The sequence below is a fragment of the Pistacia vera genome, unplaced genomic scaffold (genome assembly GCF_008641045.1).
Source record: "Pistacia vera cultivar Batoury unplaced genomic scaffold, PisVer_v2 Contig405, whole genome shotgun sequence".
In the NCBI taxonomy this organism is placed as follows: domain Eukaryota; kingdom Viridiplantae; phylum Streptophyta; class Magnoliopsida; order Sapindales; family Anacardiaceae; genus Pistacia; species Pistacia vera.
The window spans coordinates 936,677-953,084 of NW_022196230.1; the positions used below are offsets into that span (position 1 = coordinate 936,677).

The window sequence follows — 16,408 nt, forward strand, 5'->3', positions numbered from 1 at the left end:
ATTATCATCTGTAAAACTAGATTTTTTCTCAAACTGAGTTTCAACTGTTGATAGAAAGTTTTTGAACAATTGACCTGCTTCAAACTTGTTTTTCATCAAGTATACCCAACAAATCTAGTGTGATCATCAATAAACGTAATGAACCCCTTTTGATCTTGGAAGGCCTGTGATAAAATCCATTGATATACTTTCCATTTCCATTCAGGAATGCTGTAGTGGCTGAGAACAAACTTGAGGTCTTTGGTGTTTGCTTTCACCTGTTGACAAACCAAAACTAGTCAACATACTCCAATATCTCTCTTCATACCTGCCACCAATAACTTTCTTTAATCTTGATACATCTTGGTTCTCTCAGGAAGAATAGATAATGGATAGAGCCTCTACAAGAATCTTTCTCTTTAACTCAGCATCTTGGGGAATGCATACGATTCCAAAATGGAGGACACCATCTAACAGGTGAAATTCTGAATCTTGCCCTAATCACTTGTTGACTTACGTTCTGACACCACTATCAACAACTGTTTTTCTTAATCTCTTCTAGAAAGTAGGCTGAATGTTCACCCGGCAGCCTTCCGGTATCACCACTATTGGTCCTTTATAACTCTCCAATAACTCTTTCTGTCTGTAGTGAGACAAGTAGGGCTTCTACTCAAGGCATCAGACATATATGGCTTTCCAAGGTGATACTTAATATTCACAAACATAATCCTTTCCAACCTTAACCATTCCTCGCCTCATATTCAACTCTCTGGGTGAGAAGTACTTCAAACTCTTATGATCGTATAAATGTTACTCTTTGCTCCATAAAATAATGCCTCCCATATTTCATGCAAAAACTACAACAGCCAACTCTAGATCATGCGTAGGTTATCTCTATATCTTTTAAATGTCAGAAGCATAGGCTATTACTCTACCCAACTCGATCAATACTGCATCAAGTCTGAAATGAGGCATCTGTATAAATATCATAATCTACACTCCTGTGGTAACAAAGAATAGGAGTGTGGTCAATCTTCTCTTTAACTCTTGAAAATTTTTCACAGGCATTCACCATATGAAAGGTGTTCTCTTTGGAGAGTGTAAGGGCTTAGCCAACTGAGCAAACCCTTACAAACCGTATAGTACCTCTAGCCCCAAGAAACTCTAACTTCCTTTACTGTCTTCGGCTATGCCATCCAAAATTGCCTTTACCTACTGGATCCACTGATATACCTCCTTGAGAGTATGCCCAGGAAGAATAATGATCTAGCCAAAACTCACACTTAGAAAATTGGCAAAACTTTTATTCGCAATGCTGTAGACACAATCTTAGGGTTCTTCATGCTCCTCTGCTTCTTAGAATAACCAAGATATCATACATAAACACACATTAATCGATCAAGACAATCCTGAACACCCCGTTCATTAAGTCCATAAAGACTATGGGGCATTGGTTAACCTAAAAGGCCACCAAAAACTATAATGCCCTATTTGGTTCGAAAAGCAGTCTTGACATATCTGCTCTGCAACCCTTACTTGGTGATAACGACTCCAAATCAATCTTTGAAAACACGCTGCTCCTTTCAACTGTAAAAAAAATCATCTATCAGGTAACGGTATTATTCTTCATTGTTACTTTATTGACTCTCTGTAATCATACACATGTAGAGATCCATCTTTTTTTTTACAAATAAAATTGGACACCCCAAGGAGATGGCTAGGTCAATAAAAACTTGTCTAAGAGTTTTTGAAGCTGCTTTTTTCAATTCTGAAGTTTAGCTGGGCATCTGTAAGGGCTTTAGAAATGGTGTTGTCCCTGTGCTAGTTCAATACTGAATTCTACTTCTCTTCGAGGTAACCAGCAAATCTTTCGGAAATCATCTAAAAACTCGTACTACTGGCACATTCTGAATCTCGTGTGGGACATCATTACTTGCACTACATGGCAATATACCCACACACCCTTTTTTGCATCTTTCTGCCTTACATTCTAATTAACATACTGCTGGTGACCTCCCAAAATTAAACTTATCACCATCATCAAGATAAATTTGTTTCTTCTTTTGACAATCAATCTCTACTCCAAATCTCCCTAGGAAATCCATGCCCAAAATAACATCAAAATCGGGCATATCAAACATATAAATCCACTGGCACTTCTTCCATGGATCACTACGACTCCCCTGGAAGCATCTCTTGAGTTCCACACTAACACCATCTAGTAATCTATCTTAATGGGACAATCCACTATAATAGGTTTCAAACCTAATCTCTCTTAAAATCCATGTGTAATAATGAATGTGTGGCTCAGAATCAATAATGCATAAAGGGAACTGAGTGAAATAATAATTGACCAGCAACTACGATGGCTAGCTTCAGCTTCACTCTAAGCTACTTAAACACTTGAGCATTAGTACCTCTAGTGTTGGTGCGGGTGGGAGGGGCTTTGCAATCTCTCATCATATGCCGGCTACCAGATCTATACATACATTTCCCAAATCTCTAAGACACTCCATAATGATTTCTTCCACACTTCTGGCACTGGGAACTTAACAGTTCTCGGCCTTTTATTCTGCCAATCCCTCATGTTCTTTGGTGAAATCTTTTCTTATTTCTCACCTCTATTAGTGGGGGCATCAGTCTATCTCCTATGGAGCAGAAGGTGGAACCTAGGGGTACACTGATAGAGTTGGGGGTTAGCTTATTCACAATATTTCTGCCGTAAGGCTCGTTCAAAGCTTACTATGTCTAGGGGGTGGCACCGACCATCACATCTCGCTATTTCTGGTTTCAGCCCATGCACGAACTTATCTCTCTCATATTGGTACTCACTACACCTGGCGCAAACCTTGCCAGGGAATTAAATTTCACCGAATATTCTTTCACTGAACTACCCCTTGCAAATGATAAACTCCTGAACCTTTTCATGAACTCGATTAACTGTTTATATTCTGCCTCAAACAATCTTCTGAAATCTCCCAAGTCATCGAGGCATATCGTGAGTATCCTCATCAATTCCCACCATATAGGGCATCACCCCTAAAAGGAAGCTTGCATACTGAATCTTCTCCGGTCTGTCATAGGGAAAAGTGTGTCGTACGCTCCAGATCTAAACCACGTCTGCCACTATTGGGTCGTCGTACCCGAATCTGAGGCTGATGTTGATTAGGCAACCCATATATGGTTCAATACGATTCTACACCACCGGGGTACACGGCTTCTCTTCCCTCCTTGGGGTCGGTACAAAACTGGGTCTTAATCTCTCCCGGTACAACCCCGAGTTCTACTAAGACTTTTGTATAACATGAGTCTCGCTTCATCAGGACAAGGGGAGTGATTCTGAGGGTTGGAAGGTTCACCCTACTCATTGCCTTTTACTGCCTCTCGAGTTCTACGTCTCATCTACATAACACCAACACTTTTAGTCAACTCAATAACTCATCTACTAAAGTAAGGAAAGAAATAACTAAAAAGTCGACTAGGAATTCAATGGGCGGAGAGAGCACTGTCAAATCCCAAAACCTTTGTTGTAATACCAAAAATGTTAATACTCTTTCTCTAGCTAGTATACTCTAAAAACAGTAAAACTCACTAAATATATATAAGAAATATACATAGATGAGTATAAAATAATGGGCCCAAACAATTTTCTTATATACAAATCTTATATAATATAATAAAGTCACAAACGATCACTCGAAGTGTTGCCAAACCCTTCCGCTTCTGAGTGCCAAGCGACCAGCATCCTACTACTAGCAAAACATTGAAAACAACGGGGTGAGCACTAATTGCTCAGTAAGTGAAACCGCTATGCTACTCTCTCTCTCCTAGTTCACATTCTGAATTTCTTTCCTTACATCACACTTCTCTGTTCTTTCTCTATTCTTATTTCTCACTACTCATGATAGTAGGCATGGTATCATGCATAGGTATGATGCAAATGCACAAATGCATAGGATGTGCATTTTCTTCTTCTTTTTTCTTTTCTCTGTTTTCTTTTTTGTTTCTTTCTTTTCTGTCTTTCTTTCTTCTTCTTTTTTCCTTTTTCTATTCTTCTTTCATTCTTTCTTTCTTTTATTTCTTTCTTGCATCACCGGTTGAGGCATGGATTTGGAACCCTGCGTGTGAGTGTTCTTAATTCTGGGATACAGTCCTCATCCACATGCACCTAACGGACTGTACAATTCTTCTTTCTGATTTTGAGGCGTCACTAAAGGAGGTGCATGCGGGCTATGTCACTCAGGGTTCCCATCGCAACAACCTTCTCTTTTTATCTTTTTACATTCTTTAAATAAATTTCAGATTTGAACTTCTTTAATATTTCTATTTCTTTCTATTGTCTTACTTAAGTTCAATATGCTTTTAATGCTTTATGAGTATGTAGCATGTGAGGCTCATGTTTATATTCTTTCTAAATTCACATGTTTGGATGCAATATGCAATATGGAATGAACACATGTCATTTCTACCATCTACAAACTCATCCAAGATAACAAATAATATATCCTACATGCACTTCTCTTTGACATTTCATCAAACAATTTATATGCCACATCAACTCAATTTGGTCTACACTTCTACCTCTCTTCTAAGCCACCAAAATTGGATAAACACACCAAGATTAACGTCAAACCTGTCCAGGATTCACACTCCATAAATTCTACTCCAATTCTTCCATAATTCATCCAACTCTTCAAACATCAAGTACACAAACACTACTTTCATGTTAAATTCTACATTCAAACACATTCCATCAAAAATTTTCATATAAGCACATACATGCATAAAAAAATTTCTACACAATATTATTCCAATCATAATAGGGTTGGATTTACTTACCTTAGAGTGAGCAATCCAACACTTTAGGTCTTCCTTGACAAACTCCTTTTCTCTAACTCCTATGAACACAAATCATAGAACAACACTTTAAAATTAAATCTTATCTTAGTGCAAGATCTTACTAAGGATGCTTGGATTGAAATTCCACAAAATAACAAGATCTGAATTCCTTAAAAATGATTGAAGAAATTTGAGAGAACTTGGGTGGTAAGTGGGTGAATGGAGGAGAAGAAATGGCGGGTTTCATTCTTCAACTCTTGATATAACCAATTTATTTATTGTTCCATTTTACCCTTTCACTTTCTATGAAATTCTCATAGTCCCTTAGTCATTACCATAATGCCCTCATTTTATGCATTCTCCATGAAATTCTATCTCTTTTCACTCCCACTTTTTCAACTAATTATGAGTGAAAAGACATTTACCCTAATAAATTTTAAGGCATTTTCTTCATACTTGTTCAAGTAACTTTAACAAAATTAACTAAGGGTATAGGCATAAGTAAAGCTAGTACCTCTGTGGGTTACATAAAATTAGTTAGTCCTATTTTCCTTGGCATAACATAAGGAAAAAAAAAATAGAGAAAACAAGTAAAATAAATAAGAAAATAAACTAAATTAGATCTTAAATTTATCAGGAAAATTATCTTCATAGTATCCATTTTGAAAAGAAGGCAAATTTTTGGTATTGTTGTATTTCTCGGATGTAAAAAAGGTAACCGTCTATTAAAAATTGCACCATCATTAATTGGAACAAAACTCCATTAGCGGTAGAATTGTTAGTTTCCAAACCTCAAGGTGACAGGGTAGTAAACCAAAATTGTCTAATTATTAAAAAAATATATTAATTAGGACTTATTTTTTCTTGACAAATATAATAACAAAAATAGAAAAAGACAAAAGGTAATAAATTGTTTCTTTATGTTATAATTATTCATTTTTTATAGTATTTCATATTTTCTTTTGAAAGAAAACTCTTTAGTACCAAATCCTTTTTCTGAAAACAAAATGGTACATATAAAATCAGGAAATATGCATATATAGTCTATGGGTGATAATCCTCAGGAGTTTACATCAATGCGGCTGACATGCAAAATGAAATGTCGCATGAACCAACCTCAAATGAAAATCTGTTTAGCACGATCCTGTGATGACCCAAAAATACTCACTGAATAGATGATTTTGTAAAACATTTTTTCTTTTCTATATTTTTGAAAATAATGTCTATGTGATTATGGTACAATTATTTGATTATTTCTTATAAACTGATATTAATAAACTAGAGATAATATACATTTCTCCTGATCTTTATTTTTAATGTTAATATATGGTACTGAACTATTATTATTAACTGTTTACTTATTAGTTCATTTATGATACATTAAACTATATTGATAAATGATTGATACCATAAACTAAATATATAATAACAAAAATAGAAACAAGACAAAAGGTAATAGATTTTTCTTTTATGATAATATTCATTTTATTATAGTATTTCATATTTTCTCTGAAAGAAAACTCTTTATTACCAATCCTTTTTTGAAAAAAAATAATGCATATTATAAATCAGATGGAAATATGCATATAAAAGTCTATGGGTGATTAGAGCCGCGGTGGGTCGTGTCACCCACGCACGACACAAAAAGCAGCCGATAAGCACGCACGAAAAAAAGCACGCAAGCCCGACAGAAAATATTTGGGCCGTGCACGGCCTTAAAAAAGCCTGGGCCACACAGCATGCACAAAAAAAAAATAATAATAAATTAATAAAATTAATAGTTATTTTTAAAAGTGTTGAAGCCATTATGTATGAAAGATTGGGTGGCGCAGATTTCAAGCTTCAAAATCGTGTTGTTGAAGATATATTTGAAGTTTAAGAATTTAGAAATTAATGAAAATGAAGATTATAATAATTCTAATTCCTAATTTCTAAGTGTATTTGTAATTTATAATTATAACTTTAAGTAATAAAAAGTGTGAAATTCAATTAATATTCAGTGTCTATATTTATTATATTTCATAATGATAATATTTTAATTAATAAAATACAAAATGTCACTAAATTAACATATAAAATATTTTAAATAATAATTAATAAAAACAAAATTACCATTATTATAATATTTAAATTAAATATTTTACAAAGCACATGGGGCCGGCATGGCATGCCCAAAGCATGGCACATATTAACGGGCGTGCCATGGGCCTTCAAATTTTGTGGGCCGGCACGACAGGGCACAAACTATGTGGGCCTTGGCACGACACGGCCACGGCACATGGATTTGAATTTTTAGACAAGGCACGACCCACACCTCTATGGGTGGTAACCTCATGTGCAGTATACATCATTACATGGCATGCATGAAATGAAGCTGCTGTGTGGACCCAACCTCGAGCGAAAATCACTACCAACACGATCTGTGTGACCTAAAATACTCAAGAATAAATATTTGTAAAATATTTTTTCTTTACTTAACTTTTCTGAAAATATTGTCTCTGTAATTATGGTACATTATCTGAATTATTTCTTAAAACTGATATTAATAAACTAGAGATATATTAATATTTCCGATTATGCATTCTTAATGTCTAGTATCTAGTATAAAACTATTATTATTAACTGTTTACTTTATTAGTTCATTTCTGATACATTAAAACTAATAACTGATAAATGAACTGATCCATGAACTAATAATTGTTCTAATATGTAAAACGAAAATGATCTATATATAAAACTAATAACTGATACTGAATGATCATAATGTTAAGTGATACATTAAAGATATGATCAGCACATATCAAGTGATAAACATCAAACATCCACCTCTTAATAAAGAACTTTTGTTATGAATGCTTCCTATTCCTATAACATGTAATTGTTATGACCTTTATTTCTTCAAAATTTGGAAACAATGGTACCCATCAAAACAAATTCGAAATAGTTACAAGAATGGGACTAATGTTGAACATATAATTTACATAAACATTTCAAATGTTTTCTTTTAAAATACAACTCATTAACTGCATAAAATTGCAGACAGTAATAAGTCACAAGAACCAATCGATTATGGAAACATTCTTGCAAGTGTAATACAAGAGTGCTGTAAAAAACTTAATGTTTTCATCAGATACCTTAGGAGGGGGCTATCATTCTCAATCATCCCCATCACCATCCCTATCAAATTCGAACAGATAAAAGTGTTTACTGAACCTTCTGCTTACCATAACCAATATAGAGCATTTGGGCAGCTGGATGAACTTTTTCAGAATTCTGCTCTAAAAAAAGTTTAATACTCGCTAAAGTTTTATCACGTAAACATCAATTTCACTTTTGGACCGGAAATTGAGGAAGCTCGTTCAAACATCACTATAATTTTTGGCCTTCATCAGTAACTACATGACTAAGGACATTGTACATTCAGTCGGCTTCACATTTCTCCCCACCATTTTATGAAGGAGTTTAACAACTTTTGTTATCTCATTATTCTTGAGAAAACCAAACATAAGCGTAGTAAATGTGACTACATCTGGAGCACGACCTTTTTCCTCCATATATGACAACAACTCATTTGCCATTTCTAATTGTCCATTTTTACACAGCCCATTGATCAAAATGCTATATGTTACAACATCTAGCACCAGGTTTCCATGAAGACAAAACTTCTGAAATAGGTCCTAAGCAGTTTCGAATTTCACTGTTTTACATAATCCATCAATGAGGGAACTCAAACCTTCAATGCTAACTGCAATCGTATTATTTACTAGAGCATTAAACATTTCCAATGCTTCCAAAACACATTCGTTCTTGCAAAGCTCATCAATGACAATGCTATATGTCCAAGAATTAGGAAAAGCATCGTTAAGTTGCATTTCACCAACTAAATTTTGTGCATCTTTCACGTTAGCTATAAGAAAAAAGCCAATTAACAAGGTGCTATATGTAATCACATCAGGCCTAATTCCTTCTGAAATCATCTCTCGATAAAGACTAAGAGCTTCACTGACTTCTTTGTTCTTGCAGTGCCAATTGATTAAAGTATTGTAGCAAACAACATTAGGCCTATACCCCTTTCTAGTTATAGAATCAAACAACTCCCTTGCATCACCAATTCTATCTGCCAAGCAATAACCGTTTATCAAAATGTTGTAAGTACAAATGTGAGGAACCACACCTCTCTGAATCATATATTCCAACAATAGTTTTCTGGCCTTCTTAACCAATCCAACCTTACAAAGACCATCAATTATAGTGTTATAAGTAACAACATTTGGCCTACAAATAACACCAAATTCTTTATTCCCATTAACCATCTCTTCAAGAAACTTAATGGCAACAATTAATTTCCCTGTTTTACACAATCCACCAATCAAAGTGCTGCAAGTGATCTCATTAGGCCTACAACCAACAACAACCATTTGCTTAAACAATTCCATTGATTCCATAATCTTTCTCTCTACACACAGACCTTTAATCAAACAATCAAAAGTCACAGCATTTGGGCTAAAACCTTTCTTAAAAATCGCCCCAAAAATCACAAAACTATCCAAAACCCTTTCAATATTACACAAGCAATTCATCAAAATATGCAAAGATATTTAATCTTGAGACAACCTAGTTGAATTCAACAGCTTATGTAGCAAAATCACTTCATAATAATGCTTCTTCTTAGCTAGTGCGCTAAACAAAGTAGTGAATGATGAAATTGGAGAAATGTGTTTCAAATTAATCATGTAATAAAAAAAGTACAATGCTTCATTTAGAGTAAAGCTACCTGATCAACAATTTTCTTCGAGGAATTTAGCACGTGAGGATCGTTCAACGAGTTTTTTGAAAGAATACAAAACTTCATTTTTGGAGCTTGAAGATGTGAGGTTGTGTAAGTGAGCTAACAAAAATAAAACATTAAATTTCGAGGATGGGTTTTGAGAGATTGAAGACGAATGAAATGGGGATCTGAATCTCAAAGCCATGTATGAATTGAAGAGTGTTTTTGTGTGTCGTTTTTTCCCAAGTAAGGTCACTGCAAAAGGCAAATGCATTAAAGAGAAATGTTTTGACAAATTCCACAAACAGCCTTTAAGGTTTTCAAAATTTCAAACTTATGTCAAGTATTGATCTTTCCTATTCAAACCACCTTTATGATTTCGAAAATTGAAGGTTAAAAATGTAAATCCACGTTCAGGTGTTTTTCGGTTTGAGGTGGTTTTCAACTAAATCCAAAACTATCCAGTTGATCAAACAAACCAATTTATATAAGTATTCAATTTTACCTTTTTTTTAATAAAATTATAAGATTTAAATAAATCATGCTATTGAACTTTGTATTTAATTTACAATGATATATAAAAAAAAAAAAAAAATTCTATTTGTTCTTCAAACTTTTAAATATACCAAAATCGATATTATTTACTAAAGTATGAAACGTTTCCACTTCTTCCGAAACACATCCATTCTTGCAAAGTCTATAAATGAAAATGCAAGTTAACAAATTGTCATTTATAATCGCATTAGGCCTAATTCCTTCTAAAATCTTCTCTTCATAAAGATTAAGAACTTCGTTGACTTCTTTATTCTTGCAACACCATCTGATTAAAGTATTGTAGCAAACAACATTAGGTCCATATCCCTTTCTAGTTAAAACTTCTTCATTTATAAAATCAGTTTTTATGTTGTTTATTAGAAACATTATTAGAGGTGCACCATGAGACAGCAAAGTCAGATTTGAAGTTCATTAGAGACTATACTTCCAATAATAGATGGAATCAATTAGAAAAGAGAAAAAATTTATAGCTATAAGACTTTTTCTATTCTAGTTTTTCAACGTATCATATTCTGCGAGAGAATTAATGAAATATGAGACAGAATCTTGAACTTTTCTCTCAATGTTTTGACATGCTAATTTTTTCAATTAATTTCTCTTATTCAATGGTAGTGGATGGATCATTATGTATTTACTTAACATTCGTTTATTTTTTATTGATTAAATTTTCCATCTTCTCCTCTTTGTTTTTAAGTCAATCCTATGAACCACAAATTTTATGAGATAATTTTAATAATGTTTAACCACGATACTCATAGAAGCCAAGTTAATTTTAAGGGAATCAATGAATTTTAATGTTAAACATTTATAATCAATGTTTGCTTATTGATTAAAATTTTTTTACGTCAACCAAGAACATAACTACTTTTATAACTTCAATAATGTGTAATCAAAATTATTACTATTAATTTAATCTCCTTTATAAAAATATTATTTAAGTGCAAAACATTTAACTTTAAAAATGCATAAACTGATTACTTAACTTTAAACATGCATAAACTGATTACTTATATTAAAAGTAAGAAAGACCACAAGAAATCCTGTTGTGTGTGATTTTTGTCATAAGCTCGAAAGTCTTGGTAGCCCGAAAATCACTAGATCAACTTGATCTCAAGGTCATGGAATCTTGAAGTCCGACTCAACATAACCTCATCACTAGAGGTGGGCAGGGACCAGTCCCAAGCAGGTCCGAGCCTGGGAATGAGGACCCGCACCGGTCCTATGGGCCCAGGACTGGTCCTATGGGCCTAGACAATTTTTTTTCCCCTGATCTTTTTTTATATTTTGGGGGCAAAACGAAATTTTGTAAGGGGTTTTTAGTATTTTTCAAGGATAGATTAGTAAGTTTCTAAAAATATAATTAATTTTAAAAAATAATAAATTAATTAATAGTTAATTTTAATTTTTAACATAAATTCACGTTTCACACATTCACGCTTCACAAATAAACAATTAAATAATTTTTTTAATTAAATTATTCATTTTCACCGTCATCAATATTTACATCATTCAAATCAGTATTCTTAAAGAGTTCGAGTAGTTCGGGATCTTTAAGGTGCTGTTGTAGTCTTCTTTCTGCATGAGTTAAATCTCGTAAACATGTTATCACTTCAATCATCTCATCGGTTAAAGAACATTTTCTGTCTTCAACAATTCGACCACTCGTTGAAAATATTGACTCGGATGCAATTGTAGAAACCGGCACAAATAAAATGCTACATGCCATTTGGGCTACAATGGGGAATCAACTTTCATGTTGATTCCACCACTGAAGAATATCCATATCATGTTGCTCCTTCATCATCATAAAAGACAGATCCACTTGTAGATAGTGATTCAGCTCATTGGGTCCATGTATGTATGAGCTGGAGCTGCTACTTCCGCCATGTTCCACATACGTCCACTTGCTCGATCCTTGACGGAGGGCTACATTAAGGTCCGGATCCTCTCTCCTGAACGTTCCGCTTCCACTTCCACTTCCATTGTACATGTTCTCATATAAAGAAAAAAGCTATCCAATTTTTGTTTAAAGTTAGTCAAATAAGACGTATAATCATGTCCTAAATGCTGGCCTATCTCAGTAATTATACAGTTAACAACATATAATTTAAACCTAGGATCTAAAACAAGGCCTAATCCATATAAGAATGGTATATCTAACCAATATCTCTTATATTTTTCTTCCATATTTAAAACAATTTCACTTAAAATGTTATTATATCTATATTGAGCAAAAGTTTTAGCAATTTGAAATAAAATATCTAACACTAAATTAGTAGTTGGATAATAAATATCACTTAATGTATTAGTAGCATCATAAAAAAATTGAAGAAATTAATAAAAAGGTTCACAAACCGCCCAATCATCATAGCTAACAACTTCCTCTGGACGGTTCTTCCGGTTGACGAAATCTGTAATTTGTTTCGCAGTTGGCAAAGCTTTTTCCAATATCAAGTAGGTAGAGTTCCAACGGATAGGCATGTCTATACATAACTTCAAAGGTCGAACCGGTGGGTCCTCTTGCTTACAATATTTGACGTACTCTTGTCATCTTTTATTGCTACCACCGACGATAAATTCGATAGCTCTGCACACCCTCTCCATCTTCGAATGTATAGCATCTAAACCTACTTTAACTATAAAATTGATGATGTGGCAATCATATCTCTAGTGAAAAAATTTGCCTTCACCACGCGGATCCAATCTCTTTTCAAATAAAGAGATTGTCGCGGTGTTAACAGCTGCATTATCAAGCGTTAACGCTACAACTCTATCAGTTAATAAATATTCTTGGCTAACTGCAAGAATTGTAAAATAAATAGTTTCAGCACTATGTTTTTCATAAAATGGTTTAAAACCTATCATTTTTTGTTGTAAACCCCAATTATGATCTACGAAATGTACTATGACAGTTAAAAAATCAGTTTTTGATCTACAAGCCCATATGTCTGATGTAAGTGCAATAGATATATTCCTAAAATTTTGAAATTTGTTTTTAAGTTTATTATTTATTTTGTTATAAAGTTTTAGTATATTTCTTTTACTTGTAGTATATACTGGACAAAATGTAGTTTTAACCATATGAATAAAAAAAGGATTTTCAGATAAACAAATGGGAGAGTCCGTAGCAACTATATATCTTGTTATTTCCTCTCGTGCAACATGTGCATTGTATTGTCATGTTGAGACGAGTGAGGATTGTGGATTAAAATTAAGTTGAGTTTGAATTTGTCTACCTGATCCCTTGAAGATGCATCGGGCAACTATATTTGGGGGTGCTTTTTTCCCCGTGTCGTCGCATCTTCAAAGTCCCCTTCTCAGCGCCAATAATGGTTCCACAGAAATTACATATCCCACACGATTCTTCCCCCTCCCCATTTGTCTTTGGCTTTTGATTTGGTGAAGTATCGTCATACATCGAACATGACCCTCTTGACGATCGGGGGTTGGGCTATGCCGTGCCCGTTGACTCGCAGCTCGCATGTTTTTGGCTACCACCTCGTCCCGACCGAAATGGGTTGTGGAATTGCAGCTGCTTCCTCTAGAGGAAATGGTGAAAATGGTTAAAAGCCTTCCATTTCTTCGGTGGATGGAACGTAAAACTCATTTGGGGAAGTCATTATATGCCAATCAATCTCTTCACTCCAACTCTCCAATCAATTTCTCATTTAATTTATTTATAATTTATTCATATTATTTATTTATATTATTTGATTTTTTTCTATTTTTCAATATCATCATAATTTCATATTATTATTTATTCTTCATTATATTTATGATAAATAATAAATAATAAAATGAAAGAAATTAAATAATAATATGAAATTATGATGATATAAAATAGAAAAAAAAAAAAAATCAATAATATAAATAATATTGAATAAATTATAATATAAATTAAATGAGAATTTGATTGGAGAGTTGGAGTGGAGAGATTGATGGCGGAATGAAAGATTTTAGAGTTATTTGTAATATAGTTTGTTTAAGAGGGGGGATGAAAAAAAAGAAAGGTTATAATTTATATTATAACCGTTGGGCATGTGGCCGTTGCTAGCAAACGGTTAAAAAAATATATATATATATTAAAACTTTTTTTCTTTTTTCTTTTTTTTATTAATTTGTAAATTTTATTTTAACCCTCGTAATTTATGTTTATTTTAAAATTAGCAGGGGTTTTATGTAATTATGTAGGGGACTATATGAAAAAATCAAAAAGTTTTGGGCCCGGGCCTGGGACTAAGGAGAGGCCCAATGGAGGGTCTAGCCCTCCTCCTTAGCCTGGTCCCGTTTTAGGACCAGGCCTCCTAGGACTGGGTTTCGGGGCTGGGCTTTTGGGCCCCGTCCCAAAGGCCCATCTCTACTCGTCGTTACCATCCAATACAATTGTTCGACAGACTAAAGGATAAGCCTATCTCAAACATCTCGGGAGGGATAAGAACGAATCAATATTTGCGCGATCCTAGGCGCAATCACTAAAATCACGAAATCGCTTACCAAGTCTGATGGCAATCCCGGATTTCTCTCTAATTCCTTTGGTGTAAACTTGTATAAATACCCCTTCCAAATATGAAAAGGGTTAGCAAAGTCCAAATATAAGACTCATGGCGTGAAGTTAGAACACAAGCTGATTCCAAGAGGCGACATGGGAAAGAGCCCATGGGAGAACAAGTTAATATGGTCGCCAGGGGGAATCTCACACTTAGTGACTTGGTACATAAAAGAAATGAAAAATGAAACATAATCATAAATCACTTAAACCCTCTCAAGTACTCCTTAAAATTAAGAAAAATATCAACAAAACCACGAAATAACGTTTAATTCCATTCATGGGGATTATGTAAATATTCCATTCCGAAAATAGAAAGTGAAACAATTAGATCTTTTTTGAAGATTGGTACTAAATCATGATCTACATGTACAAAGCGAAAACCCCATTCTCGATTCCCCGATAAATTTTATGAAAGTATCCAATAGAATCATGAAGAATCTAAGTGAAACAAACATAATCATATAAGATATGGATATTCAATCAAAATAGCCAATAAAATGAATATATCTGTGCGGAAATTTTAATCGGGCGAGCATACTGATAATATTCTTCATATTCTTCCTCAGACATTTTCCAGACCAAGACATTTTTTCACATTTTCCACAATCATGAGATGCAAGGCCATTGCTTTTCAATACACAAACCAATAGTGCTCTAGTGGTCCATCTTTCTGCATTAGGATTTTCATCTATGAAAAATAGTAAATGGATTCTCCGCTAGAATAGAATCAATAGTACAGAAAAGCATAGAACCTAACAGTTGCACTGTGAGTATTCAATGTTATTAAACCAAATAGACCACCAACCCATAATAGTTTTCATGATCTGTTGGATCCTATACCATTGGTCATTTGTCACATAAAAAGGAACTTGATCGCCATCTAATTGACTAAAATTTCTCTAAATCTTGGGGTAAGGTATTGAGGTTATCCTCATCCAAATTGGATGAAATAAGTGTTTCACAGGAAACATATTAGAACTTTACCCTTTTTGAATAAATGGGTATGAATATGACATATCTAAAGAAAATTTACAAGAAGGGTATTGATATATAATTTTGGTCCTCAAATTATCGTTTGTCATAATTGTGTTTACAGAACAAATTAAGGAAAACCTTATGTTTTTCACAAGAAAGAGAAGTTTGTCAATTACTGGCTATTCTAGTTAACATGTAACATATAACCTCAGGAACAAACCTCACTTCTTAAGGATCATTTCTCTGAACTCATTATGTGACTTCGGCTTCCCATCTTCCACTTCCCCGGCTTTTGAATTTGTTGAGGGGACACCAAGTGGTCTGACGTTCCTTGGCATGCAATGTATTCCTCCCCTTCAAATGAATGTTATCACTACGTTTATTAGCACCAAAGTGTGGCGCTTTAGACTCCCTAAAAGTCTGATTACTACTTTGCGCTGCCATTAAACCAGAGGAGTAAGAAAATGAAATGTAGAAGTAATAACAAACGTCTATAGATCGCATTGGACACAAACACACACACACAGTAATAACAAAGATAAAACATAATTCCACTTAGCCTACCATGTTCTCCAAAGGCCCCATGACTAGCAGAATCCTTTCTCTTTGCTTCGGATTTAATCTTGCAATGCTTATCTTCTTCCCAAGAAACATTTTTTGTTCTCTCCTACAGCTGCAGCAAGGTTGTGCATTGGCAAAATCCACATATACCAGCCCTTCAAAAATCGATCAGAGGATTATAA

The 16,408-nt window shown here is 34.0% G+C and overlaps 1 protein-coding gene across 1 annotated transcript; it reads right to left on the reverse strand.

The window, feature by feature from the left end:
* Positions 1–8,495: 8,495 nt before the first annotated feature.
* On the reverse strand, positions 8,496–9,254 carry LOC116142116 (pentatricopeptide repeat-containing protein At1g62680, mitochondrial-like). Its single transcript, XM_031427563.1, has 3 exons — positions 9,087–9,254; positions 8,927–8,935; positions 8,496–8,834 (listed from the first exon to the last, which is right to left on the reverse strand). The coding sequence occupies exons 1-3, from the start codon at positions 9,252–9,254 to the stop codon at positions 8,496–8,498; spliced, it is 516 nt and encodes a 171-aa protein (XP_031283423.1).
* Between the last annotated feature and the right edge of the window lie 7,154 nt (positions 9,255–16,408).